This window comes from Sminthopsis crassicaudata, chromosome 5 (genome assembly GCF_048593235.1).
Source record: "Sminthopsis crassicaudata isolate SCR6 chromosome 5, ASM4859323v1, whole genome shotgun sequence".
Taxonomy (NCBI): Eukaryota; Metazoa; Chordata; class Mammalia; order Dasyuromorphia; family Dasyuridae; genus Sminthopsis; species Sminthopsis crassicaudata.
The window spans coordinates 90,598,009-90,622,616 of NC_133621.1; the positions used below are offsets into that span (position 1 = coordinate 90,598,009).

General features: G+C 49.5%; 1 protein-coding gene across 5 annotated transcripts; it reads right to left on the reverse strand.

Moving 5' to 3' along the window:
* Positions 1-124: 124 nt before the first annotated feature.
* On the reverse strand, positions 125-21,969 carry SLC4A2 (solute carrier family 4 member 2). 5 transcript variants are annotated; one of them, XM_074267485.1, is made up of 23 exons: positions 21,807-21,969; positions 18,971-19,097; positions 16,951-17,128; positions 16,481-16,722; positions 16,245-16,363; positions 13,304-13,527; positions 13,019-13,161; positions 12,518-12,698; positions 9,636-9,771; positions 9,197-9,362; positions 8,511-8,625; positions 7,239-7,423; positions 6,726-6,951; positions 6,215-6,433; positions 5,957-6,105; positions 5,436-5,630; positions 3,438-3,686; positions 3,238-3,327; positions 2,820-2,986; positions 1,950-2,203; positions 1,703-1,872; positions 1,316-1,489; positions 125-1,156 (listed from the first exon to the last, which is right to left on the reverse strand). In XM_074267485.1, the coding sequence occupies exons 2-23, from the start codon at positions 19,031-19,033 to the stop codon at positions 1,076-1,078; spliced, it is 3,726 nt and encodes a 1,241-aa protein (XP_074123586.1). In that variant the 5' UTR covers positions 19,034-19,097; positions 21,807-21,969; the 3' UTR covers positions 125-1,075. The 5 variants fall into 5 exon arrangements, with proteins under 5 accessions (XP_074123586.1, XP_074123587.1, XP_074123588.1 ...); XM_074267486.1 differs by lacking the exon at positions 21,807-21,969 and adding an exon at positions 19,969-19,987; XM_074267487.1 differs by lacking the exon at positions 21,807-21,969 and adding an exon at positions 19,817-19,947.
* Positions 21,970-24,608: the final 2,639 nt, after the last annotated feature.

Genomic DNA, 24,608 nt, shown 5'->3' on the forward strand with positions numbered 1-24,608 from the left:
AGTGCCCGACTTCCCCTGGAACACACACTGGCCCCTGCTCCCGATAAGGGCACAGAACGGGGATGTTGGGGATTAAGTAGAGATCCGTCCTTACAACACTACAGCAAAAGGCAGAAGTTCCAAGTAGGTTCAGGCCCGCCATGTTTTATTCTTTCAGATTTTTATGCCCAGAAAAAACCTGCAGTCCAACTTTTTTTTTTTTTTTAAACAACACAAAAAGGAAAGAGACTCAGACCTTAAAATGACTTGCTTAAGCTTCCATGGTCAGTTACTGGAAAAGCCAATACTTGAACCCACGTTTCTGGAATCTGAGAATCTTTCCACTCTCAGTATCCTTTCCCCCCTTTTCCATGCTCACAAGGAAACAGTCACGAGCAGCTGCTGACAGAAAGGAGGTCCTGAAGAAGTTTGATGGGGCCACCAGACTATACCGAAAGGCAAAGGGGCTCTGGGCGCTGGGCTGGCAGAGGGAGCCAGGGGAAGAGCAGGTTTCGCTTTTTCAGGAACAAAAGCACTGTGTAACGGGTGGGAGGCTATGTGTGCAGATTCTGCCCCAGGGTCAGTGCTTTTCACACGTCCTTTTTTTGCTTATAAAATATACTCCACCGGACCCTCATACTCCTGTCTGAACAACTGGGTATACAATGCCTGAAACAATGAACCTCAGCCCCGTCCCTTCTCTAACAGCTGTCCAGATGTGCATATGGAGGCTGCAAAGGCTGCCTTTGGTCCATGAAGGAGAGAGAGCCTGCTTTGGGAGTGTGGAGCCACCTACCACCTAGGGAGAGGGAATAAGGTACCATTTCTGTTTCTGAGTTTCTTATTAAAGACTTGGCTAATGGGATGGATGATTTCTGGGAGCCTGATCTCTCATCATTCTTCCCCTTCCCCCAGTGAAGCATGGAACCAGGGGAGATGTGGGGGCCCAAAGCACTTTACTGCCAGGGGAGGACTTTAAATTATTCACTTAAATAAAAATGAGGGGTAGGAGGATGAAGGAGGATGCGCCCCCCCCCCCCAGGCCCCCAGGCCCTCTGTCCATCTGTCCCTCGGTCTCATCCCTCCATCCAGCAGCCTACACCGGCATGGGCATCTCGTTATACTCATCCACGCCCTCCCTCTCATCGAACACCGGCTCCGCCTCATTAGCATCCAACTGTGGAAAAGGGAAACTGACGTCAGGGGAAGGAAGCAATGCTTCAAGGTAGACATTTTTCAACAATTCAGTTGTGAGGGGGCGTGGAAGTGCAAGTTAAAAAAAGGCTAGAGGCTTGTGGAGAGGAAGGAATTAGGGAGGCTGGGGAGCAGGCCTTACGCATTTCATCTCCCTCTCTGTGAAGATTCGTGTGAGCAGCACCATCCGGAGCGGCACAGTGAGGATGAGGATGAAAGGGAAGGCGAGGGAGGCGGCCGTGGACATGACAGCCCAGAGGACGGCCAGGCACAAGAGCTGCAAGGCTGTGAACAAGTGCATCCGAAGGGTCCGAACCTGTAGAGGACGCAAGCAGGCTTTCTCACTCCGAGAAGCTCCATTCATCTGCTGGGGGCCGCCCAAGCCCTTGCCCCTGGGAAGCCAAAGCTCAAGAGTGACTGGATATCATCTGAGAATGGGCAAGAGATTGACTTTTTGTGGTGACCTCAAAATGGTGTGTGTGTGAGGTCATAGAGCCTCCATGACAGAGCTGGGTAGGAAGGGGCCCACCTTCTTGACGTAGGTGACATCAGGGTGGTGCTTAGGTGGCATAAGCAGCAGGTGCAGCCGTTCGTAGAACTGGATGCCGTTTAGGGAGGTGACGCCCATGTATAGGAAGATCCCAAAGAGCACGGCCAGGGGGATCTGACGCAGCAGGTCCCCGATCACCATGGAGAGTCCTGGGGAGAAAGGAGAACATACAGGCAACGGGTCGCCACGGCCCCCCACGTCCCAGGCCATCAAAGGGGAAACCTACCCACGAGCACAGCCACCAGGAGCCCCGTCACCCTCTGCTCCTTGACTTCCTGAATCTTGGGCTTGTCCCCTGGGGCCACAGCTTTGCTCATGACGGTGAGGGCATTAGCATGTGTGACAGAGCGGACAGTAGCAGCAGCCAGCCAGGGCAGGCCAAAGAGGGCACAAAGGCCTCCCATGCCCACAATCAGCAGCAGGTCCAGGTGAAAGCCGGAGCCTTTCTGCAGCATGCGTTCCTTCTTGGAGATGATCAGCCTGAAAGAGCGTGAAGAGCAAGAGGCTCCATGACCATGTTCTGTCCCTGGTATGTGATAGGGAGCATCCACCCATCGAAGCACCCGCCTGTCTCCTTCCTTCAAAATATCTCAAAAGCCTGCTCCTTTCCACTTCTAACATGAACCTCCCCCTAGTGCAGGCTGTTCTCAGGCAGGCCTGGAGCACCAAGTCTCCTAGGGATTCCCCCAATCCATTCCCTCTGCTCTTCCAATCTGTCCTGCACAGTGCTGCCATGTTAACTGATGAGATCAGCACTGTGAGCACAGACAGATCACTTCTTTGATCTGTTTGAATTTCCTCACCTGTAAAATGGGGGAAGAGGGTTGGACTGGATTGCTCCTAGTGTTCTTTCTAGCCGCTTTTTTGACATTTTTTACATAATGTCACAATATCCACACCAAAACCTTCAGTAATTCCCCAGTGCCCAATGGGTGAGGTTCAAAATCATTGCTCTGGTACTTGGAGCTTCTATAACTTGGCTTCAGTCTAACTGCGGAATCTCATCTGCTAATCTCCACAGATAGCACTCCATTCAGAACTATCCCAAACTGTGCAGGTACTTGTTCCCACAGGAATCCTCCAAATTCAGACTCACGTTGTGATCTGAGTCTCCATGAAGATGAGGATGAACACAAGGATGGCAGGCAGAAAGCTGGCAATCATCATCCAAACAGGAAAGTCCCCATTTGTGCCCAGAGGATGGATGATCCAGCCCCGTTTTTCAGGAGCTGTCACTGAGAATCCACTGGGAACACTCAGCTTCTGCAAAGGCAGAGGTCAAGGGCCGTGAGGAGTTTACAAGAGATTGACCAACACCAATAGTCTGTTGTGCTCAAAAGAAAAGTGAATACTAAGCAAAAATAATCAGTTTTAACAGAAAATAGGGAGTGGGAAGGTTACAGGGCAAGGGGAATTAGAGATCTTAAGACGTCAGAGATTGGAGAAATGACCTTCAGTCTCTGGATACTTTTAGTAGAGCATGGATATATATGCCCATCCATCTCGCCTCTCACCTGGGTGTAGGTGTCTTCAACACTGTAATCCACCAGCACCATGATGAGAATTGCAATGGGAACCCCAAAGTCTCCAATCACTCTTCGGATCTGGATGGGGAAGTGTTAGAGGCTCAGTAAACATTAAAAAAAAAAACAACCCTCTATTTAATGTGCTTCTAGAAAAAGGCAAATCATCTCTATCTCACAGAGCCACATACCCTTCCAGGGAAGAATCTGCTGTTCTTGAACTTTCGAAGGAAGAAGGCAATGAAGAAGGTCCCAGCCATGAGCACTAGGGACAGCAGAGCTGTATTGGGCTGACCTTGCAGTTTCCGTCCCTCCTTCTTACTAGATGTACTGTCATTTCTCAGCACTACCATGACATCTGTCCATGTGTTATTCTCTACTTGTGCTGACTCAGAGCCATTTGGGACAATGCAGCCATGGAGTGGGTGTTCGTGGAAGATCTGGGAAGATGGAAGGGGAAAAAATTTAAGCAAGCCACCCTACCCTTGTTTACTTAATATCTTATTCTATCTCCAGGACAGTTGGTTAGGGAAGATTAGCATATACAGAAAGTAGAGGGCAGATTATGATCAACAGATAAGAGTTAAGATCTATGGAAGGTAGAGAAAAGTGGAGATGAGTATAAACCAAAGTTGTTCAAAGGCTTCATGGAAAAAATGGGATTTAGAATACTCAATTCAATTTTAAGAAATACTAGATTTAGAACAAGAGGGTTAAGTGCCACAACAGTCCTCCTTCTCAGAAAGAGTATACTGACTAATAGGAAATAATACAATATATACTCAAACTATAACACAAAAGGGAAAAATTGTTTAAAAGACATACAAAGTAGTGTTAAAATTTAGGGAGATCATTTATTTCTGGCTGGGACAGAAGGGTAACATGGGTTTAATGGAAAGGACATTTGAGCTGGGCTCTAGAGGATGCTTATGACTAAGGAAAGGAGAGAAAGGAAAATTTCCAAATAAAGGATTGGGTGAGTGTTATGGCCTCTGCAGCTATTCTTTAGGTTTGCCAAATATCCACATTTCTGCCTACTTTACAACCCCTGTTTTGTCTTTGCTTTCTTTCCTACCCAGCCTTTACCCAACAATCATCCATTTTAACTTTGCTCTTTCCTCCAACCTTTGAATCCTTTGTTTCTTTGTTTTTCTGTTGGGCCCTCCCCTGTTAAACAAGGAACTCCAGGATCACCCTCACCATTCACCTTCTCTGCTCCTACTCCTAACTGTGCTAACTTGGTCCATTAGGAATTCATGTTGTCTGAAGAGGCCCTCAGATCACCCCCAGTCAAAATCAGTTCTCTCTTACTCTCATTAGTCATGGCCACTCCTAATTTTCAAACCCTGTTTTGTAACAGAAATCATGGAAGTTATGTACTAAATCCACTGATCTCTATCCAGTCATCATTCTCCTTGACCTCTGCAATATCTGACCTGGTTAAACATTCTTTGCTTCCTTTGGCTTTCTGGGAATGAATTCTCTTGGTTCTCCCTGCTTGTTCCCTTTCCTCTTCCCTAAATGCACTTTTGTACCCTGACTGCATCCCTATCCTTCTCTCTTTACATCATTACCTATACATTATGTCTTTAATTATTACTTCTATACAGGTGCTTTCCAAATCTGTCTCCAGGCCTAAGTCCTCTTCTAAGCTCCAGCCTGTACATCTTCACTTTGAGGTTCTGCCATTTCCTCAAACTTAAAATCTCCAAACTGAAACTCATTCCTCACCCATCATCCCAGTCTCCCAGGTTGTTCTTCCCTTTCTCTTCTCCCTACATTCATCTCATTACCAAGTACACCCAATTGTAATTATACATTTTTACCATCCAGGTTCAAATCTTCCTTGCCCACGATCTAAACTTTTATTAGAACCTCGTAACTTGTGTCCAAGTAATCTTTCTTATCGCACAGGCTTATTTCACTTCCTTGCTCAAAAACCTTTAATGGCTTCCTCCTAATAAAGATGGCCTGTCCTCTTAGCTTCAGCCTGCCTTTCCAACTTTACTAGAGACTGCTTCCTTTGATAAATGTTACAGCCATCTTCTCTGTGTGTTTTGTGCTGGACTACCACAGAGACAGAGATTGAAGGACCAAGTCACTTAGGGAATAGATAGATTTCCATGGGGAACTGGCCCCTTCCCACTAACACAACCTGAAAGATCTCCACTGAAAAGGGAGCTGCTCACCTTGATCAGCTTGAAGAAGGTCTCATAAATGAAAATGAGGGAGATGAGGAAAGCAAAGATCTCCTGGGTGAATCGGGAGACGAAGCGGACGAGGAAGCTGCCCTCTAGTGCCACCATCAACAGAGCCAGGAGCACCAGCCAAAAGCCGATCCACACTCGACCCACCAGGTACTCCAGGCCATTGGAGCGGCAAAACTGGGCAAGGGAGAAAGGAGGGGGTTGTAGCTCAAGCCCAGGTTAGGGGAGCTGCCAGGGAGAGAGCTCCTCTTGATCCCCATGATGTTTGCTAGCCTCATTCCCCATATTTGGCAGATAAGGAAACCAAAGCTCCAGGATATTGAGTGACTGCCCAGAGTCTCGGAGCTTTGAGGTCTGAGGCAGAATTCCACTCTAGGTCTTTCTCATTGCAAGTCCAGCTGTCACCTCCCAGAGAGCAGGTAAGCAGTCAGTCCCTAGTGGTGAGCTTCTCGGCCCTGTCACCATACACCCCGCCACCACCCGAGAGCCTCTAATCAGCTTACTGAGAAGAAGGCTTCCTCAAAGACCAGCAGGGGCCCAGAAAAGCCAATGATGAGCAAAGGCTGGGCGCCCAGAAGGCAGAAGATCACCCCCTGGAGAGCTGTGGCCATGATCAGCTCGGACACACCGATGAGATCCTCTGTCTTTTCTCCTGAGATGGGAAGAGATGCAAGTGCTAGCAAAGTCCCCTCATGGTCAAGGCCCAGGGATTCTACTTTCTCACGCCCTTCTGGCCCCACTGCCCTCGTGCCCCAACTCACCAAGTAGACCCCCAAAGGTGATGGCAGGGGACAGGGCAGCAAAGTAGATGAAGATGACAGCTGCCAAACACTGGGGGTCTAGCGCATCTCGGAAGTCACTCAGGTAGTGAGGATAACGCCGCCGCACATCCCGAATCAGCCCTCCGAAGGGTCGGCCCGTGCGCCGAAGAGGATCATCATCGTCCCCTCCCCCAGCTGCTTCCGCCATCTGTAGGAGCGCTGCAACCCCGGCCTCCGTCAGGGAAACCTCCCTCCCAAGTGGGTCCCCCAGATTCTGATCTCCCACGAATTCCCTCTGCTGAAGCAGAACCTTTACACTGTAAAGCTCCAGAGCCGCTCCCCTGCCCTGCCCACCATGTCCTCCAGCCATCCTCCTTCCAAACCAACTCCAGACACCGGCACCAGAACTCTGCCCTTCCCTAAGTCGGCACGCTGGCCCCATCTTCCCTACCTTATAGAAACATCTCCATCTACTGCCCACCCTCCCCCAGCCCAGCGCACGGCCCCGTACCCTTGTCCTGGGGGGATTTGGGCTCCAGCCCTGCACCCGTGGGCAACAGCCGGCCCTGCTCCTCGCGCTTCTTGAGCATCTGCCGCTGGAAGTGGGCAACAGACCGGAGGAGCTCCTCGCCCTGCACCTCGGAAGGGGGCAGCACCACGCTGCAGTCCAAGAAGGCGTTGATGGCAGTCAGCAGGTCTTCCCTCTCGTCTGCCAGGTAGGCCGCTTCATGGAATTGCTGCCAGGGCAGGGGAGAGCACACACAGAAAAGCGGTGCATCAGCTGAGCACAGAGCTCCACGAGACCACCCAACCCTTCTATGATCAGCCAGTGGGCATGAGGCAAAGGACAGGCCAGCCCAGCTGGGACGTCAGCCACTTGAGCAGCGATTGGGTCTGAGTCACCTGGGCACTGCCCGATGTTCTGACCACGAGTATTCATTAACTGAAGGTACCCTCTGGGGGCCAGAGGTGGGCCTGCAAAGGCTCTACTGCGGGAGGGATGTGGAGGAGCAGACAGGCTGACCTTGTCGGACATGAGGGTGGAGATGGAGCGGCCAATCTCGTGGTAGTCCATGTTGGCACTGCTTGGACCCAGGAGCAGGAAGAGGAAGCGCACGGGAACAGGCACTTCGAGGACGGCGTCCAGTTCAGCGGCCTCCCGCAACCTCACAAAGGCCATGGTGGGGCGCGACAGGAACTCTACACAGCCTAGAGTAAGGGCAAAGGGCAGAGAAAGCTGGCTCCTAGGTTTGAAGGAGCTAGGGCAAGTTCCCCTAGTCTGGGGGATGGGAGGGAATCTTGGCAAAAAACAAGGGAACTTGGTCCCCAGAAAGAGAGAATAATTCCTCAGTTCATAGAACAGACAATCATTATACTAATAGAGTACTCCAGCTGACAGAAGTAGCAGCTACATGCATTATCATTCTTATTTTATAAATGAGGAAGTTGATGTCAGGGGAAGTCCAGTGATTTACCAAGCTCACGAGAGACACGGTGGGGACCCCTAGTCCCAACCCAATCCCTGATGATTACGTGGGGAGGGAGAAGAACAAAGTAGGGGTTGGGAAAGAAGGTCTGTGAGGATGAAGAAGGTCAAAAGGGAAGGAAGAGAGGCCTAAGGGAAAAGCTTGAGGGAGGATGTATCTGCCCAGAATGAGAAGAAAAAGGGGCTGATCAAAAAAAAGGAGAAAAAGATCTATTTGTACAAGGGTACTTATAATACCTCTTTTTGTGATGGCCAAGAACTGAAAACTGAGGGGATGCCCATCAATTGGAGAACAGCTAAATGAATTATGGTGTATTATTGTATTGTGCTATAAGAGATGATGAGCAGGCTGATATGAACTGATGCAAAGTGAAGCAGAACCAGAAGAACACTGTATATAGTAACAGCGATATTGTACAATGAAGTACTCTGAATAACTTAGCTGTTCTCAGCAATACGACAATCTGAGACAACCCCAAAAAGTTTATGATGAAAAATGCTATGTGTCTCCGGAGGAATAACTGAAGGAGTCTGAATACAGATGAAAGCATGCTATTGAAAAGTTAATAATTGATTTTAAATATAACTGGTGAAAATAATTAAAAAAAAAAAATAAGTGAAAGAGAAGTTAGTTCCTGCATTAGTATTCAGAGCCATAGTTAGGAACCAGTAACTAACTTCATTTAGACTAAGAGCACAGAAGTTATCAGGAAAAGCAGGTGAAAGAGGAAACATCCTACTTCCCTAAATTGTCCCTAAATCACAGCCTTGTTACCCACCCTCCCTGAACCAAGCTTAAAGCCCTCGTACCCACGAGCACCACAGTGGCCTCTGCGTTCTCAGGAATTTTTTCCAGCAGCTTCAGCTCATGTTTGGACTTGGACCGAGTTATCCCTGCAGGAGGGGCAGCAGGAGGCAGCTCCCGCTGGAATGGAAGAAGAGAGGGATACCTTAGTCCATCTACCTCCCCACAACATCACCCAAAACTCAAGCATTCTCCTGAATATCCCTGTGAAGTAAACAGATGTAAGCTGTCCCTGTTTGATGGATGAGGAGACTGAGACCCAGAAGTGGTTGTTGCTGTTCTTAATAACTACAATAATTACCAACACACTCTGGTATCATTTCAATCCCAACAATCCCCAAGAGGAATAAAGTATTACTACCACTACCACTTAACCGAGAAGCCAACTGATAACAAGGAAAGACAGAATGACTCATCCAGCGTCACCCATCTGTGGGGAGGGCATAGCTGGCCTTGGGGCTCTGTGCAGAAAGCACTGGTGGGAGTCAGAAAGGCCTGAAGTCACATTCACGTTAACAAGATGTGGGACGATGGCCAAGGCCTTTAAGTTTTCTGTGCCTCAATGTCCTTGATGAGAAAATGGAGATGATCTTACCATTCTTCCAAGAGGCCAGCAGACAGAAGGCGTTCTGCCGTGCTAACCATATCACACCATCACTTTAACACGTCTCCCCCTCCTCTTCCTCCTCACCTCTTTCTCTACCTCCAGGCGGGCCTCAGGAACGCCCCCAATCAGAGGTTCGGTGACATGGGGATCACTCTCAGCTCCCTGGACATGGTGATGCCCAAGCAGGGACCCCAGTGAGCCGGCAGAAATGTTCCGGGGAAAGGAGAAATCTTTCTCATCACTTGGGTGGCTGAGAGAGAGAGAGAAGTAAAGAGATAAGGAAACGAAGGAGGCCATGGATGTGGAAGGAGGAAGGGGAACCTTGGCTAGGGTGACTGTGCAGAAAGGAACATTTCCTGTACAGAGTGTGGATCCCTGGTTTTCAGTGGCAGTCTCCATAATGTACACAGATGAAAGGAATAGATTTCTTTGGGGGAAGGGGGACAAGAGTCAGAGGGAACCTCTATAGAAAGACAGTAGGGAAAGAAGTACTTTTACGACTAGGGGACAGAAAGCTGCTTACCTGTGTTTCAGAAGCAGGGCCCGAAGCACATTGGCTCGGTCCTCAGCCTTGATCTGATCAGAGATGACCATTTGTTCTACCACCTGGTGTGCCACCCCTGGCAGTGTCTGCTGATCCAGGTCTAGGAGGACCGCCCCTAGGAGTGCAAAAGGGGAGATGGGGAGAAAGAAATATAATAACCCCCTTTGGGTTGGATGGCCAAGAGTACAGGCAGGAGCAGCAAGAAACTGGGGCCTGGGATGAAATGTTCCAAAGGTGCGCCTAATTACTGAGGCCTGGGGACGATGAAAAAGACAGCGGTCATCTTAGTGAAAAGTCTTTGAACTCAGAGGCCAGAGTTAGTCTAGGCCTACTTCTGCCACTGACTGACAGTGATCTGAAACTAAGCGGTTTAACTGCGCCAAACTTCAGTTAACTCACTTTGCCACAAATAAGCTCTGCAACACTTATAGATTTGTTGTGAAAATTGCCCAAGAAAAGTAGGATAGAATCTCAGTGTTGCAAAGGACATTTGTGAGGTCATCTTATCCAGCTTCCTAACTGGCAGGAATCTTCATTATGATATTCAGCCTTAAGCATCCTTGATAAAGCTTTACCAGGACTGAAGAGCTCACTACTTTTGTGTCTAGTGCTCAAATATTTTATGACAGTTTTCCAGGTAACAGTCCACAGTTCCCTATAATTGATTCTTATATGTCTGTTTCCAGAACTGGTCCTGGACATATAAATTTCATAAGATTCAAGTGTCTTAAAAATTTAAAAAAAAAAAAAAAAGAACAAATTCAAAGACTTACCATCCCCTTAACTGCATGCACTAAGATCAGACACAATATATGATCACCCTAGAACAACATTCTTGGCGTAGTTGGGGAATACAAAATTTTACAGATGGTACTTATCTAAAAAACCTCACTATCTATATCCTAGTTAGTTAAGAATCAGAAGTAGACAAAATCCTCAGAAATCAAAAACTTAATATACTTTTCAACCTTTACTCTGAACCTACTTTCTCTATATTCCCATTACACAGATTGTTTTCCTAGTTCTCTTTTCAGTTGGTATAAGCGGTCTGTCCAGGTTTTTTTGAGACTGTCCATTTTTCCTATATCACAAATTCCAACTTTTGGCTCCCACAAAAAAGAGCTGCTATAAATATCTTTGTTCACCTAAGTCCTTTTCCTTTTTTTGGTTTCTTTGGGGGTAAAAACCTAGTAGAGTATGCAAAGCATACTACATTTTGGAGCATAATTCCAAATTAATTTCCAGCATAGCTAGACTAATTCACAACTCTGCCAACAGTATATTAGTATACTTATTTTCTCAACTCCTCAAAATATGTAATTTTCTTTTTTTGCTGAGGGAGTTGCCATGGGTCACACAGCTAGGAAGTGTTAAGTGTCTTAGATCGGATTTGAACACAGGTCTTCCTGACTTCAGGGTTAGTGCTCTATCTACTTTGACACCTAGCTGCCTCATGTCATTTTCTTTATCATTAATGCTGATCTAATATGCTGAAGGTGGAAACTCAAGTTTACATTAATTTGCATTTTTCTAATTATTAGATTAAATAACAAAGTATTTTCATATAGTTATTGACACTTAGGGTCTCTTTCTTTTCCAAGATGCCTGTTTATAACCTTGAACCATTAATCTAATGAGAGAATGACTTTTGTCTTATAAATTTGAATCAGCGTTTTATAAATCTCAGATATGACTTTTGTCAAAGACACATGCTACAAAGATTTTTCCCAGTTTCCTGTTTCCCCTTTTAAACTTAAATGAATTAGATTTTGTTTGTCAAAATTTTTAAATTTTATTAGGTCAAAATTGCCTATTTCACTTGTGTGATGCTCTCTATCATTTATTTAGTTAAAAACTCTTCCCTATCCATACATCTGAAAGGTAAATTCTTTCTTGTTCTTCTAATTTATGTGATCTCTTATATTTTAGGTCATATACCTATCCATTTGAAGTTTATAATGGTATTTGGTATGTGGTATGCTAATTCCTACCAGACTATATAGTGAGAGTTTCCCCTAGTATCTGGACTGGATTTATTTTAAAAATCATTTTACTGTTTCCACTGATCAACTTTTTTTAGGCTCTTTCTGCTGGGTTTTGTTGATAATTTATAGGAATTCTGATGGTTTATGTATATTTATTTATATCCTGCAACTCTTCCAAGGTTACCTTCTCAATTTGTTTAGTTGACTCTCCAGGGTTCTCTTATCTGTTTAATTTCCTGCAATCTTAACAGGCTTAAGTCACCTGATTTTCAGGTCCAAAGCAAATCAGAAAGTGGGCATATAAAGACAAGCACCCTCAAAGCAACAAGGACAGCCAACAACCAAAGGTCCAGAAACCTAGGAGCCATTTAGTATAGTATGGGATTGTAAAGCAGATTTACAACAAATGTTCACAATTATGATTGAGTTATCAAGAAAATATTAAATTATGTTTCATAGTCTCCATTTAAGAAGGCAAGGGAGTTTAGAAAAAAAATCTTCACTAAAATGGTTAAATATGGTTTGTTGTTTAGTCTTCAAGTGATAAAGCACAGCCTGTTCCATGACAGCGGCTATCAGATAAGTGAAGTGTTACTGTATCATTAGTATTCCATACCCGGAAACAAACAAATAGAAATACATGAAAAACAGAAAAACGGATGACTAGAGTTGTAGATATCACAAATATGGATGTCACAACACAACAGGTATGTCACAACCTAAGCTGTCTGCTGACATCCTGCACAGTATGTTACAGCCACAGAGGAGAGTTGCTGGGGGCTGGGTTTTGGGAATGGGTGGGAAGGCCGGTCAGTAATGCACAAAGTACCACCAATGCCAACGGCGCAGGCTGGGGAGACTAGTAAAGAGCATTACCGTGAGCCAGGGTTCTCCGAAGTTCTAGGAGGCTTCGGAAGGAGAGCGAGGCAACGTGGGGCTTTCCCCATCTGTCAGTCTCCTCTTCCACATCCTCCTCAAATTTGATCCAGCGAGCGGTCTCTCTCCACTGAGGCTCCTGGTTCTTGTCCAGCAAGAGCTCATTCAGCTCCACAAACACCTGGGAGAGAGGAGAGGCTGGAGATCCAGCAGGGATGGTGGCGAGGAGATTCTGTGTAATGGGTTTGGGGGGCATGGGGTTAAGAAGCCTGCTGTTGTCTTTACCTTTATGTTGGGGATGAGATGCGGTGCGGTAGAAAGAAAACTAGGTTGGAAAGCCTGCACCCAGACCCAGTCTGGGCTTAGAGGAAGGCCTCTTGGGCCCTCCAGTGGTATCTGCTCTGCTTACTAACACTAAGGAGGTGGGAGCATCAGGTGTGCTTTGAAAAATTAAACATGGAAGGAATAAATGATTTTTGGAGAAGAGGCGGGGTGCGTCACCTCATGGGGCTGGTGCGGAGGCCGGGTCCGAGTCCGAGGCGTGGGGCCGGGCTCTCGCCCCTCCCGGCCACCCTGCACAGGTCCCTTGGCATTCTTCCTTACTAAGTGACGCCGAACACCAGGGACATCCTCAAAGCGGTGACCTGTGAGGGACAGAGAGGGGGAGGGATGTGTGGGAGTGATGGGCAAGGTGGGAGGGGGGAAGCTATGAAAGAAAGGGCAGTCCTCCTCCCCTCTCCCTTAATCTCTGAAGTCCTGTTCATCACCAGGCCAGCAGTCGCTCACTTTTCATGAGGTCCAGGTCAGCAGTGCCCAAGGTTTGGGCCTCACTCTCATCCGTGGGCACACGGGGCAGCAAGGCCTGCTCCGCTCCTGTCATGCTCCCGATTCTGCGGCGCTCCTGCAGGTTGTAGCTTCGGTGCCCAGGTGGGGCCTTGGCAGGAGCACGCCCCGAGGCTCCTCCATCCTCGCCCCCCACAGCACCTCCGGATGCCTCTTCCGCCGGAGCCCTGGGAAAAGCAAGCCACCCATAAGCCACCCTGCTACCCCTTTGCCCGTGCAGGTGGCAAAGGAGGAGGCAGCTATGCCACAGGGCAAAGCCAGTACCCACCTATACCAGCCTCTTGCTCCCAAAACATGGCAAATAAGCACAGCAACTTGATTTCATTTTCAAACTAAGACTCACCAGTCCAAATTATTACCCCTGGGCCGTCTTATCAATCCTAAATTCTAAGTTCTGCCCATACACCACCTGTCCCCTTCCCCCACAGATCCCCTGACAGTAACTCCCAAGGTTACCATTGTTCCTACAATGGTGCCTTTGCTTAGGCTGCTTCCTTTTCCTGAGGGGCCTTCCTATCCTGCTAAGGTATTCTTAAAGGACTCGCTACACTTTAAAGTTTCCAAGGGCCCTTACAGATATCTCATTCTATCCTCATGTCACCCCTGGGAGTAAAGAGACTGAGGCATGTGACTTATCCTGAGTCACACAGTTAGTGAGTGTTTAAAACAGCAATTGAACTTAGGTCTGGAGGATTAGGCTGAGCTCCTCCAAGAGGCCTTCTCATTTGAGCCAAGCCCCTTCTTCATATTCCTCTAGCTTTATAATCCCCAACGCAGAACACATTTTCTGGGACTTCAGTCAGGTGCAGACCGAGCCCTGAACTTGGAGGCAGGAAAGAGCTCTGTTTTGGTCTCAGTCACCTACTATCTGTGTCACCCTGGGGGTAATCTAACTTTCTGGGTCCTTTCTTATCTATAAAATGGAGATAATACTCACCTCACAGAAGGATAAGAAAATATATGTAAGGCACTTTGCAAACTTTAAAATAAACTACTCTTCCAGTTCCCCTCCCCCCTCAGAAGACACATAGCAATCTTCTAGTTCCTTACTTTGGATATTATAAATACAAAAAAAACAAACCCCAAACCAAATAACAACCTGGAATCATCTAAACTACTTCTGGTTAGCTTGTTCCACATTCAATAAATACAGCTTTCCACTACATACATGCTTCCTATTTCACATTAGTCACCGCCCAAGGCTGGGGGCAGGGCCATGGAGTGAGTCACCCAGACTCACGGCTGTACCCTGAGTTTGAACCATTTTCTTCTAACCACACATGGCCCATGGTAGTTATGCCTTCAAACTTTGCCCACAATGATTGTTGTTTCAGTAGTGCTACAGATACACCCCTCCCTGCTCCCACCCCAGACCCTCTAGAATCCCTGCCCAGCCATGTCCCCAGGCCCTGAAAATTACATCCACTGAGCCTTAGAGCGCTTGCCCTGTGGCTGAGGCTTCTGGCTGGCCCGAGTGCAGACTTCACCTAACCCACCATGCCTAGCCTGGCCTAAATCAAACTAGCAGGCTCTATCTCCCTGTTTGTTAGTCCTACTGCTAGCTCACCCAGTTCCTATCTTTCTCTGGACATTGTAATTAAATCCATATTATCACTGCTTCTAGAAAAGGCCACGTCAAGTGATGGATCTTGGGATTATTTCACCCGCCCCAAGAGGGGGGGAAAGGGAGGAGGACCTACTAAACTGCCATCTACATAAAGATCCCTCAGGGCCGTTTTACTGATTTGGGAAACTACACTTTAAAGTGATCTAAGTTCTATTGTACTTTTATTCATTTAAAAAATATTTTCCAAAGACATTTTAATCAGATTAGTGCCTTGCAGGGGTGTTGCTGGTTTGTTTTTCACCTCTTCCCCTCCCTCCAATCCCCTTTACGTAGTCAAGCCTATTAAAACATAAACTCCTGGAAAGCAGGCTATCTCCCTTATTTCTAATGCTTAGAACACATTAAGAGTTTAATAATTGTTTTTTTCCTCCTTTTAAATTCTTTCAAAGTGAACAATAGAAAGCAAGCAACAAATTATATGAACTGAAGTTTTTTTTTTTGTTTTTTTTGTTTTTTTTTTTTTTAAAGAGCTCACTTCTAGCCATCAACAAATGTACAACACACTGTGGGTGTAAAAATATAAATAAGATAGAAATCCTCCTATGAGGATGAAATTTAGTAGAGAAGATTTTAAAAGGAGACAAACTTATAATACAAGATACGATGTTAATTCAATACAACCAAACAGTTTAAATATATGTACAATGCACTCTTCTGGAAAAAATGACTCACTGCCCTCAGTGAGTTTATAATCTGACGGGATATAACATGTAATAGAGAAAAAAGAACAAAATGTTCTATGTAGGAAAATTTGAGAAGGGGAAAAACATTTTCAGCCAGGGGAGTGGAAAAGGGGCAGAGAGGTACATGGTTGGATCTTAGTTGAGAGGAGGGAGAGGTTCATTTCCTGCTGGAAGAAGAAAATGTTTCAGGAAAAAATTGAACTTTAAGGATGAGTAAAAGAAAAGTTGGAAAGGGGGAAGGGGAGAGAGAAAATAGAAATAAAGAGACTTGGAAAAGAGCCCCAGGCTCTGAGTTCGTGCTGGAGAAGGCACTTAACTGAGGCATAAAGAGTGAAAGGCATTTTGATGGGATAAGAAAACCTGGGGTGGGGCCAGATTTTAGAGAATTCCACTACTAGTTCCCTTAAGGTGATTAACTTTCACTTGGTTTTTACTAGGGATGGAATGTGGCTTTCACCTGGCAATTGCTGAGCAGGTTCTTAACTAGAAGGGAAGTTGCCAAAGGGCAGACCTCAGACTAAATGTTTTGAGCACAGCAAATTTATTTATTTTTTTTGGCTGGAGAGATACTTACCCGGGCTGGGCCCCTTTGGGGGCTCTGGGGCTCGTTTCTTGGTGGGAGGATTGTGGTGGGGGAGAAGGAACAGGTCCCTCAGGTTTTCGGTCTGTGCTATCATCCTCCTGGAGGAAGAACTAAAACAGCAAATCAAGCTAAAGAGCAGAACTTTTCAGGTCCAGGACCTTTCCTCACTCCACTCCCCCAGGGTTTCCCAAAGAGGGGGGAGGGGGCGCAGCTCGGTTCCCACATACCTGGACAGAACTAGGAGTGGAGCTTGGAGACAGCTGGGGCGCTGTGCGACCACTCTCCACTTCGCTGACCTCATCCTCGTCTTCCTCACCCTCCTCAATGGTGGGGGTTTCTCCAGTGGGGGAAGCTCCTGGGCGTTTGCGCTGCTTTCGGCCAGGACCCTGCGCGTTCTTTCTCCGGCGAGCATCAGGAGGCAGATGGGTAGAGAGTGGGTGATGGATGTGGTGGGAAGATTGGCGATGGTCTGGCAGAGGATGGCAAACTCCGTTTGAGAGGGTGGCCCATGCCCCTTCCCTAGCCTCCTGCTATTTCCCCCCACCCAAGCCCGTCAAAGCTCGCTCTTGGAAACACCAGTTCTCTCGGGGCCCCTTTCATTCTAACCCCCCCCCCCCCCGGGACTCCCAAAGCCCCCTATCCTATCGTGGCCCTGCCTCCTCCCCCCACCTGCTCTTCTCGGGCCCCGCCCCCTCACACTCAAAGTCTTCCTCCCCATAGCTCCGGCCCGGCTCGTCCCCGCTGCGGGATCCTGCCTCTTGCAGAATCTCCTCAAAGCGCTCCAGGCCCAAAGTGCGGTGCAGCTCGTGGTCTTCGTGTTCGGCGAACGGAGGGCACCCGGGGCCCGCGTGGGGGCCTGAGCCCTCTGGCTCAGGCTGCAGAGGGCGGGGAGGAGAGGAGATGGAGCCTCAGGGGTCCCCAGTCTTCCCCCTCCCGCTAGGACGGCCCTTCCCTCCCATTAGCCCCCCCATCCCCAGTGCCCCCGCGCTGCTCATTTCCTGCGCTTCTATGCCAGGACCACGCCCACAAGGGCACTTCTGAACTAGGGTTACTTCTGCAATGAGGAAAAATCACCGCTCCGTCCCCCTTCCCGCGACCCGCATGCTGGGAGCTATCTTTGGGCGTTTCTCGCAGCGGTTAATGAAGGAGGACTTTCCCTCTGGGCTCCAGGGTCTGCCTGCGGCAGAGGCCACTGGGAACTTCAGCACCCCACAAAGCTGGCCCCCGAGACCCAGAGGAAGCCCGCACCCAGCCCGGGCCCGGCCGGCCGGGGGCAGGGGCTGGACAATGGGCTAGCTTCCGACCCGGGGCGCCCGCTCCCTCCCCGTCCCGCGCTCGCCGCCCATTCCCCCCCACCTGAGTCATCCTGCAGGAAGAAGAGCAGCAGCAGCAACAGCAGCAGCCGGCAGGGCTGCGGCGAGGCGAGGTTGTGCCGCCCGCCGGCAGCCGAGCAGGAGCCGAACTAATCTGGCCGAGACTCTAACACCCCCGTCCCTGTCCCTCACGTGCCAGCGCGGTCCCCTGCTCCGGCCACCACCAAATATTTGCTCAGGAGCCTCGGCCCTGAAGGGCATCGGAGCCTCCAAGGACGAGGCAGTGGGCTCCCCCCTCCAACCTGGATGGTGCCAGCTAGTCAGTGACCGAGAAAGGGCAGGGGAGGGGGGAGCGTCGGCAGGAGGTGTGGACACCTAAGGGTGGGAGCCTATTTGCGGGGTGCCTACTGCTCAGGGAGGACGGAACCTGCCCGGCTCATTTTCGCAGCTCTAACCCGGCTCTCCCATTCCCAGAAAGCTCGCTGCACCACCCCCATGATAAGCTGGGGGAGGGGGCAGGGCAAGCAGGAGGTGAGCATGGAGAAGAGGTTGAGGGGGACCAGGAAGCCGTGGGGGAGGGAAGCGGGCAGCACGGAAGGTGGAAGGAGTAACGAGTAGAGGGAAGGGAGAGAAAGAAGGGTAGGGTAAAGGAAAGGGAAGGGGCGGGGGGGGGGGTTGCGCGGACCCCTCGCACCTGAGGCCGCAGGAGGAAGTCCATGGCCGGTGAGGGGTGTAGTGATGAGGGAGGGGGAAGGGGACAAGCCCGAGCACTTTCCTGGTCATGTGTCTGACGGGACCAAAGTGACCAATAACTGGGCTAAGGCAGCGGGGCTCGGAGTTAATGATTTCCCCCGAGAGAAAGAGGGGGGCCACGTGGGGCAAGCAGCCACATGGAGAGGGGGCGGGGACAGGAGGCGGGGCAGAAGAGCTGAAGCTACACCCTCGGAGTGGGGTGGGCGGGCCCTGGGATGCCACCGAGCAGGGGCTGGGTCCGGAGAGAAGGGAAGATTCCTTGTGCGGGGAAAGCAGGAGTGGAAGTGCGGCTCCGCTCCAGCCCCTCCTCTCCTTCAGAGGACAACCACCAATTTCCTCCTCGGTACGAGCTCTCGCTCCGTCCAAGGGCAGGAACCCTCCAACGCTCTCCTCCGCTCCCGGCCTCCAACACGCCCAAACCCTGCTCCCCCGTGGCCTAGGTCCTCCTAACAAGCCCTTCCCTCTCAATCGGCCACAAACTGGCCGCCAGCCCCGGCTAGCGCTGCCACTCTTCTCCCCGGGGAGCCGCCCAGGACAACGAGGTATCAGAAGGGGACGGCTCGGGGTTCTAGGGCAGGTGCGCACCGCGGGACCTTCCGCCCCTAAGGGTGGGGGCCCCGGGAGCCCTTGGTGGTAGGGGACGATACTCACTGTTCGGAAGGGGTCAGGACCCGGGCCCGTGCCCAAGGCAGGACGTCTGGGGGTGCTGCTCATTGCCAAGGTGTTAGCCCTTCTCACTGTCCCTGCAACTCCCAGGACAACTTGAGGGCAGCATACCCTGAGCATCAGGAAAACCCATCAGTGCCAGGAAGGCAAAGGCCATTAGTGACCCATGCCCAGATGTTTACTCCGCGCCCACTACGTGCACAGCTCAGAGAGGAGGAAGGACAGGAGACGAAGACACGGGCAGGAAGGGCTCGGAGCTGAGTTCTCTCTTCACCCACAAAAACACACACACCAACCCCCCTTAGTATCATTCTTTAACGTGTCAGGCACACAAACATACACACATATATTTAACTGGGTGGAGGAAGGGTAGGAAGGGGGAAAGGACACAGGATGGAAAAATAGAGGGACAGAAGGAAGGAGAGCACTAAGGCCAAAAACAGAGGGACTGAAAGACCGATTAAAGCCAAGGTAACTAAGGAGAAGGGGAGGGAAGCAGGGAGGAAGGGGAGATCGAGAGAATGAAACAGAGAAAAGGACTGCTCAGGAAAGGGCGCAAGGCAGGCTGAAGAAGGGGTTGTGGGCCGGACGGGGCCGGCGCTAGAGAAGGAAGGAGAGATGGAGAAGAAAGTCTGATGACTGGAGTAACAAGAGATAGTGAGGAGGTGAGACAGCAGAGAAGCGTGGGGAAAGGGCAATAATAGAGATGGAAGGAGAAAAAGAGATTGTGGCAAAACTGGCAGGGACAGGGAGACATAGCAAGAGGGAAAAGAAGAGAAGAAAATGGGACTCATTGCAGCAAGAAAACTGCACAGAAAGACAGAGGCGCACCGGGGATATCGGGAGGGGTCCTAACCCAGGATCCGTCCCACCCCTTCATCCTCACCCCCTCCCCTTTGGCAGAGTACCCCGCCAGAAGCCAGAGAGGGGAGGGAAGTGGGGGGACGGTGGAGGAGGAGCTGAAGCCTAGTCTCTGAACTCACCCAGCGGGAGCAGAGAGAGGGAGGGAACTGGGCAGGCCGGGTAGTTTTTTATGCCGGGGGGGTGGGGGGAGCGAAGGACACGTGACAAGACTGGGAGGTGGGGTAGGAGGTCTCCAGTTGGCTCTCTCACCTCGTAGAGGTTTTAGCTCCTTGGACACATGGATTCCTGGTGAGGGGAGGGACCTCCCCCTACACCCCTCCCAGTTTGGGAAAATCTGAACCTAAGGGCTAGAACCTGCCCGTGACCATGACTGGCTTAGGGGTGGTTGGATGGAAAGGGTAGGTCAGGAGGACTGAAGAAAGGGTCTCTGAAAAGCTAATGGGGATCCATAAGATAGGACGGGGGTAGGAAAGAATATGTATAGAGATCTAGATAGGCTAAGGGCGGGGAGGGCGTGTCTTAAAAGGTGGAGACCAGAAGAGGGGCGAGGAAGGGAAAAGAGAATCTTTGGATTTTGGGGTGGGATTTCACCGAAGGGGAAAAGAGACGGGAGGCCAGTGTTGAGAGCCAGTCTGTTGGGGTGAAAAAGCATAGGTCTTAGGGTCAACTCTGGGAGCCTAGGGCTGAACATTCCTGGCCATAGCTTCAACTCAGCTGACCGCATTCCCCCTCTTCCCCCCCCCCAACATCCCGGCCTTTAGCCAAGGCACGTCCCTCCCCAGACTATCCCCCTACCCCCTTAGAGGGGCTGGGGGAAAGTGCCGTGTGAGAAAGAGCTGAGTGTGGGGACGGGAGAATCTGTCCAGGACTTCTACAGGTGGTCCCTCTCGTGCTGCTCCATACTTACAGGAATAGGCCCTCAATTTGCCCCCTTTCCTTATCTCATCACCCCCTCCTCCACCCTCCCAGCCCCATCCCCCAACTTTGGGCTCGAACACAAAGCAGCTTCTGTCCCCAGCGTTCCGGGCCGATAATCCGGGGTGGGGGCACATTCCCGGGACCGGCCCCGACCGGCCCCGGGGGATTAAGATCTCTCCCTACCCCATGGATGAAAGGATTAGCCGCGACACCCCAGGACCCCCTCTTCGGCTTTATTCCCTCCCCCCACAAACTGAAGGCACACATTCCACTGCTGGGCCGTAAGGGGAGGGGGCAAGGTGGCAGCTGGACCCGTCTGGAAAAGATGTCGACCCCTTCCTCCAACTCCAACTACCTAAAGCTGGCAGCCCCCTGGAGTCCTAAACTTCCAAGAGTCCAGTTCTCTTAGGGCTGGTCCTCATTCAACCCCACCCTTCAGCGGCCCCACTGGCTTGACCCCGTGTCCTGGATTGACCCGTCTCCCCTCCAACTCCGGCCCCGCCTCCAGTGAGGCAGATGGAGGGGCGTCTCGGGAGGAGGGCCCGGGAAGTTGAGTCTCTGCAAGAGGGACGGGGGACTGAGGACAAGGAGAAGTTATAGAGGGGTAGACAGAGAAGGAAGGTGTGGGAGGAGGGAGGAATCCAGAGACCCCAGTCCGGGAACCAAGGTCGGGGGTCTTTGCAGAGCCCAGCTGGAGACCCTGCCTGACTGCCGGACCCTTTCTGATAGCAGGAAGCGCATCATCCCTGTTCTGGGGAACCCCAGGAAGGGGGACCCGGATCGGGCGTCTACACTTCCGATCAGTTTCCCCATCCCGCCTCCGCCCTGCCCGCCTCCCCATCCTCTACTGGGCCATCCGCCTCCCCGCCCGGCGCCGCCTCCCTCCCCCAGCATCCCTGGCTCCACTTTGGGTCTCTGGGTCCCTTCTCTCCTTCCTTCCTTCTCTTCCTCTCCTCAGCGCCCCAGGCCTCCCCCGCCTCCCTCCCCTTGACCCATTCTCTCTTCCCCCCCCATAATCTCCCTTCCCCCAGTCCCTTACCCGCTTGCTCCTAGCTCCGCTCCCCGAGGATCCCGGGGGTCTCTCTCCCTTCTTGGTCACCTTCGCGCGCTCCCGGCAGCTCCCCCTAGCCCACCGGGGCGCGCCCCCGCCGCTCCGAACTTCTCCTAACTCAACTTTCCCCCGCGCCGCAAGCAGGCCGGCCCCTTGCGTGCGCGCCCCCTTCGTGCCGTGCGCGGTCCCGCCGGGGGTGTGTATGTGTGAAGGGGGGGGTGTGTGTTAGAGACCGGGAGAAGATGGGCATGAGGGAGGGGGAGGGGGCGCGCTTCCAGGCACTGCCCGGTACTGGCCGCTTCGGGCGGGGCTGCGGGAACTGCCCCCGTCTCTGCCGTCCTACCCTCGGAAGGATGGCACAAACCACCCCACCCCCTCGGGACTTCCCGGGAGTTAGGGTGTCAGCCGCCCACGAGACGCTGACTCCAGACCTGGTCGCTCCAACTTGGGGGCATGTGCAGTTGTATATGGGAGTTTAAGGCAGAGAAAGGGAATCACAGGAAAGACACGGTTGGTGTGAGCACAACCGACCCCCCAGATCTGAATCTGAGATTGCGTTCTAGCCCTTCCAAAAAGAGCTTATCCAGCGCTGGTGCTCCCTCCTCCACGAAGTCTTCCCTGAATTCCCAGGAGTCCAAAGTAATAATTTCTCTCTCCTGTGAATTCTTGCAACACTTTGTACGTCTCCTAATCGCTTATCATACTCTAATTTGTACCGTAGTTCTTCTGCAGGCTTTATCTCCCCAAATGAATTGCAAGCTTCTGAGGGAAAGAATAACTGTGCCTCCCACATCTCTTTATCTTCCAGGCAGCAGAACACACTGCGTATACATACTCATAACAAAGGTCTAAGTTTTGGGGAGCCGAGACCCCCGAGAAAGTCCCCAAAGCGGAGCAGGAACAGGCAAATGACCTGCAGCCGGCACTGACCAGGAAATAAGTTAGAATCAGAGGACTGTAATCAGACCTGGAAGGAAATTTAGAGGTCATTAAGTCCAATAATCCTTTCATGTTTGTTTGTTTTTTAAAGATTGCCATAATTGTTGTGCTTTTTGTTTTTACAATGTTTTCCTTTTCTATTTTGTCCTTTCACCCTTCCCCATTCAGAGAATCATATAAGTAATAATTTATATAAAGTTTATGCTAAATAACTTATAAAGTAATAACTTTTCCCCAAGATTTTAAAAAGAGAAAAAAGCAGTTCACTAAGTCATCCACACATTCTCCAAGTTCCAGAGTACATGCAATATTCCCCATCCATAGTAACCTACCTCTACGAAGGAGCAACCTACTTATAGACCACGAAGTTAGAAACACAGGACAGCAAGCAGAGGTTTGAAAGCTACAGTTTCTAACTCCAAGTGTACTTCTCCTGGCTTTCCACACAAATGGCACAGCACTCCAGTATCTTTGGCGAGAAAACCTGAATGGGGCCATGAAGAATCAGACCAGGTACTACTAGTAGACAAGTGCCTCTGTGGGTCATTAATTTTTAGTTATCACAGCCTCTTTGATATATACCAGACCCTTCCCTGTTTCTTGCTACTATCACTGGTGAACTTTTGTATTTATTTAATTTTTTCACATATGTAATTTACCAGCCATTTTGTATATTCATCAAGGACATAACTGTCATTTGCTTGTCTTGGCCCAGCACAGTGCTGTGCACATAATTGTTTTGATGCAAAGACAACTGGTTTTTTTAACCTTTAAAATGTAAGGGTTACACTAGATGACCTCTGAGGTCCCTTCCAACTCTATACCTATTTTGTAAGCCAATGGACATGGGAGTCAAGAGATTCCTTGTCCTGCAGGATTCTCTTATATTCATCTTCCTCATCTGTAAAATGTGTTGCATGTGTTCTGCTTACCTCCCAAAGCAGTGGAAAGGATAAAATGAAATATATGTAATGAATCACTTTGTAAATTGTAAAGGGTTAGTTATTATTACATATTTGTTGAAGAAAAGAACAAAGGAAAGGAGTAATGTATCAATCTATGAATAACAAGCATATGTTGTACTGGAAAGAGTACTAGACTACAAGTCAGAACACCTGTGGTTTAGTAATTATATATTTTAAATTTTAAATTATTATAGTTTTTATTATAAATTTTAAAGTTCAAAGATATTTCCAAACTCAAACTTCAATTAACAGATTTTCTGGGAACCACTGAGGGGGTATAATTTCATCAAAGTCCCACAATCTGAGATTCTCAGATTTTCTGATTGCAAATATACCCCCACTATACCATCCTTTAGCTTCGGACAAATGATAACGTCCCTCAGGCTCAGTTTATTTATTTGTAAAATGAGGATATTATCTGCCATTATTTTACCCTGGCAGAGTTGTTGGTCTAATTTCATAACGGATGTAAAAACGAGTTTTGGAAGAATTTAAGAAATTATAAGGCCACATACATATTATTAAGTTGGTTCAATATTTATCAGATTATGTACAAGGCAGGAGATTTACAAAAAATGAAATAAAAAACAGTGCTGCCCAAAAGGAGCGTACAATTAGCTAAGTAGCCAGAGAGCCTGAATGGAGTCAAGAAGCCCTGAGTTCAAATTTAGCCTTAGACACCAGCTGTGAGACCCTGGCGAATTAGCCTGTTTCCTAAAATTCCCCCGTTGTAAAACTGGGATACTAGAAACACCCCCCGCTCAGGGTTGCTAGGAGGATCCGGTGAGATGTGTGTGTAACACTACGTAAATGCTAGCTATTTTACGTTAATGTAAGTCTGTGCGTCTATCTCCGGGCTTCCAAAAGAGTTTATCCTCCTTTCTGT